This window comes from Rhineura floridana, chromosome 1 (assembly GCF_030035675.1).
Source record: "Rhineura floridana isolate rRhiFlo1 chromosome 1, rRhiFlo1.hap2, whole genome shotgun sequence".
Lineage (NCBI taxonomy): Eukaryota > Metazoa > Chordata > Lepidosauria > Squamata > Rhineuridae > Rhineura > Rhineura floridana.
This window is the reverse complement of record NC_084480.1, coordinates 321,677,900-321,681,112: the sequence shown is the minus strand read 5'-3', so window position 1 is coordinate 321,681,112 and position 3,213 is coordinate 321,677,900. Positions and strand designations below refer to the sequence as shown.

The window sequence follows — 3,213 nt, the reverse complement described above, 5'->3', positions numbered from 1 at the left end:
GAACTCGCCGGCCGCCTCTTATGACCCAGCGCGGCGTTGGTTGTAATCTCTCGAACTCATGGTGGGCTTCTGAGCCGCGCTGGAGGGCAAGCGAGAGGCCTGCCAAGGCGCAGCCTCCCCGCGCACAAAAGCCGCCGCCGCCGCCGCCGCCGCCGCCGCCGCTGGGGGAACAAGGACTCGCGCGGCGCAACAGCCCCGGCTGGAGACCTCCGCGGCAGGCGCCGCTCCATTCAGGGGTTTGGAACGAGCGAGCAAAAAATACCACAAAGCCATAACTGCGCGCCGCGATCGCCTCTCTTGGCTCGGGCCCAGGTTTGCGGTTGTGTTTAGGTTTTAACCCAAATTGACACCCCCCCAATTTTTTATTTTTGTACGTTTTTCCTTCCTTTTTGCTGTTCCTTGGCTGTCTTCTCTCCTTCCTGCCCCCCCGCCCCGTTTGAACCCATCGCCTGAAGCTGCGGGGGCTTCGTCACATTCCGGGGGAGTTCAGAAACCATGCCAAGATCTTTCCTGGTTAAAAAGGTCAAACTTGACGATTTCTCTTCGGCGGATCTAGAGAACTCCTACAGCAGATCGCGGTCGGACTTCAACTCCCGGATCCATGACAAGGGTAAGGACACGGGGGGCTGTTAGGGGGTGGAGGGAGAGGACCCTGACCTCAAACCTAGCGATGAAGGGAGAAAGAAAGAGGAAGGGGGGAGGGATTGCCTAGACAAGGATGGGGGCTCGAGGGGGGGCGGCCAACGGGGCTTCAGCCGTGCCAGTCCGCAGCAAGTCGGGGCAGCATCCCCGGGGGTCCCCGCCACGAGCGCTGGCCGGGCACCGGGGGAGGCCGAGGGCCGCGGCGCGAGCCAGTCCCGGTATGCGGCGCCTTTCCTGGAATGCCGTTGCAGCACCAGCGGAGGCCGCGGCAGCAGAGAGAGCCATCTTGCGTGGGTCTGGCGCCTCTCTCGGTGCCGCGTTGACGGACTGACTCGGCACATTTCAATGCAAGCCAGCGCCAGCTAAAATTAGACCTTGCCGGGACTGAGGCGGGTGGGCGAGCCATTTCCATGATGGCGGGGGGAGAAGGGGGAATGAGAGGCGATGGGGAGCAGAAGGGGCGAGGCACCCCGTTGGGTTGCAGGGCAGCCCTTCCTCGCGAGGGTGGCCCCCTTTTGTCTCGCGCTCCTCAAGTTCAAGGGCAACCGAGCCCCCGCCACCATCCCTCGGGCTCCCCTAGGGACTCTCCATACCCCTCCCGTGTGTGCCTCCCCTGCAATCTGAGGGGGTGTTTCCCATCCTTCGGCCTGGGCTCCCGGTGACCCCCCGCCCCGCTTTTGTTCCGCGCACTAGTACGTCTGCAGCGTGTTGCATAACCGCCAGAATTCTGCTGAAGTGGTTCGAGAGAGGAAGCGGGGGGAAGGAAGGGGAAATTAGCTTCCCAGTCCGCAACTCCCCCCCCCTTTCTCATTTGGTCTCCTGCAGTGCTGACCTTGAGGGAACAGGATATGGGGGGTGTAGATAAAAAGGGTGCCCCTCTCGTCCCCACCTCTCTCCTCCCCCCGCCTCATTCCGTCAGGCAGTTGTCTGACCAAGACAGCCGCAGGCAAAAGGGCCAGGAAATCGCCCTGATGGAGCGGTTGATGAGGGGAGGGAGGCTCCTCGAGCGCCGCGGAGATTAGCATGACAGAGGAGCCGCCTGGCCTGGGGGGGAAAGGAGGGGGGGCCTTCTCCGGGCTCCAGCTTGTTGCATCTATTAGCTGGAGAGCTCTCGAGCGGAGCCTCCAAAGCCCGTCCATTCTCGGCTCCCTCTGCTCCGGGGGCGTCGCTGCTCAGGACACCCCCGCTCATCCCGGCCCTGCTCTTCCTCCTGACTCATCCCCTCTCTGTGTCACTCTATCCACGCGTCCCCCCCCCCCCGCGCACACCATCCATCTCCGTCGCTCCCTGCCCTTTCCAACTCGACCCCCGCATGCCTTTCCCCTCCCTCCCTCCCTCCGTCCCTCCCTCCCGTCTATTCCGTCCACCTCGCCATCCGACCCCCTCCCCCTCCCCCCCGCAGGCGGATACATCAGCGAGTACATCACGCCGTCGTCGGTGTACGAGGGCGAGCGCGACAGCGGCCTCAAGGTGCCCTCGCCGACGGGTGTCATCTACCCGGGCAGCCACAGCGACTACGGTGCGCCGGACTCGGACCAGCCCGACAGCCCGCACTCGGAGTTGGCCGGCGGCTACATCAACGGCGACGCGGCGGTGAGCGAAGGCTACGCCGTCGACGCCTTCTTCATCACCGACGGCCGCTCGCGCCGCAAGGCGGCGGTGGTGGGCGGCGGGGCAGCGGGGTCTCGCCTGGGCCAGCCGCAGCAACAGCAGCAGCAACAGCAGCAGCAGCAGCAGCGCCACACATGCAGCGAGTGCGGCAAGACGTACGCCACCTCGTCCAACCTGAGCCGCCACAAGCAGACGCACCGCAGCCTGGACAGCAAGATGGCCAAGAAGTGTCCGACGTGCGGGAAGGTGTACGTCTCCATGCCGGCCATGGCCATGCACCTCCTGACGCACGACCTCAAGCACAAGTGCGACGTGTGCGGCAAGGCCTTCAGCCGGCCCTGGCTGCTGCAGGGCCACATGCGCTCGCACACGGGCGAGAAGCCCTTCGGCTGCGCGCACTGCGGCAAGGCCTTCGCCGACCGCTCCAACCTGCGCGCCCACATGCAGACTCACTCCGCCTTCAAGCACTTCAAGTGCAAACGCTGCAACAAGACCTTCGCGCTCAAGTCCTACCTGAACAAGCACTACGAGTCGGCCTGCTTCAAGGGCGCCGTCCCGCCGCCCCTCAGCCCGCTGGAAGCCTGAGGCGCCCCCGGCCCGGCTCTGGCGCGCCTCCCAAGCAGAGCACAGCCCCGGAGCCCCCGGACGGACGGACGGATCGCTGGTTCGACGGCTGCAGTTGGAGGGTGGAAGAGGCCTTGCTCGAGGGGGTGCCCCTCCTCCCGCACCCCTCACTCCCAGCTGGGCTCTAGGGCTTCCCCCGGGCCCACCTCAGCCCCCCCGCAGCCCCTTCCAGCCCCCCCGCAGCCCCTTCCCCCTCCTTTGGGCTCTTGGTTTAAAAAACAACAAGGCGACGAGAGGCGCGCGAAACTCCGCAGCCCGCGAGCCCGAAAGGGTTCCACCTGGACAGGTAAACAAGCCGAAAGGCAAACCCCGCCCTGCCCCCTCCCACTCAACCTA

General features: G+C 65.3%; 1 protein-coding gene across 1 annotated transcript; it reads left to right on the top strand.

Annotated features, from left to right (window-relative positions):
- The first annotated feature begins 495 nt into the window (after positions 1 to 495).
- Positions 496 to 2,838, top strand: SCRT1 (scratch family transcriptional repressor 1). Its single transcript, XM_061612268.1, has 2 exons — positions 496 to 610; positions 2,045 to 2,838. Exons 1-2 carry the CDS (start codon positions 496 to 498, stop codon positions 2,836 to 2,838), a joined length of 909 nt encoding a protein of 302 aa, XP_061468252.1.
- Positions 2,839 to 3,213: the final 375 nt, after the last annotated feature.

Bases quoted from the DNA above. Each gene is read 5' to 3' on its own strand.
- SCRT1 (XM_061612268.1), top strand. From the start codon at position 496: ATGCCAAGATCTTTCCTGGTTAAAAAGGTCAAACTTGACGATTTCTCT. The intron at 611-2,044 runs GTAAGGACACGG...TCCCCCCCGCAG, and splicing joins CTCCCGGATCCATGACAAGG to GCGGATACATCAGCGAGTAC.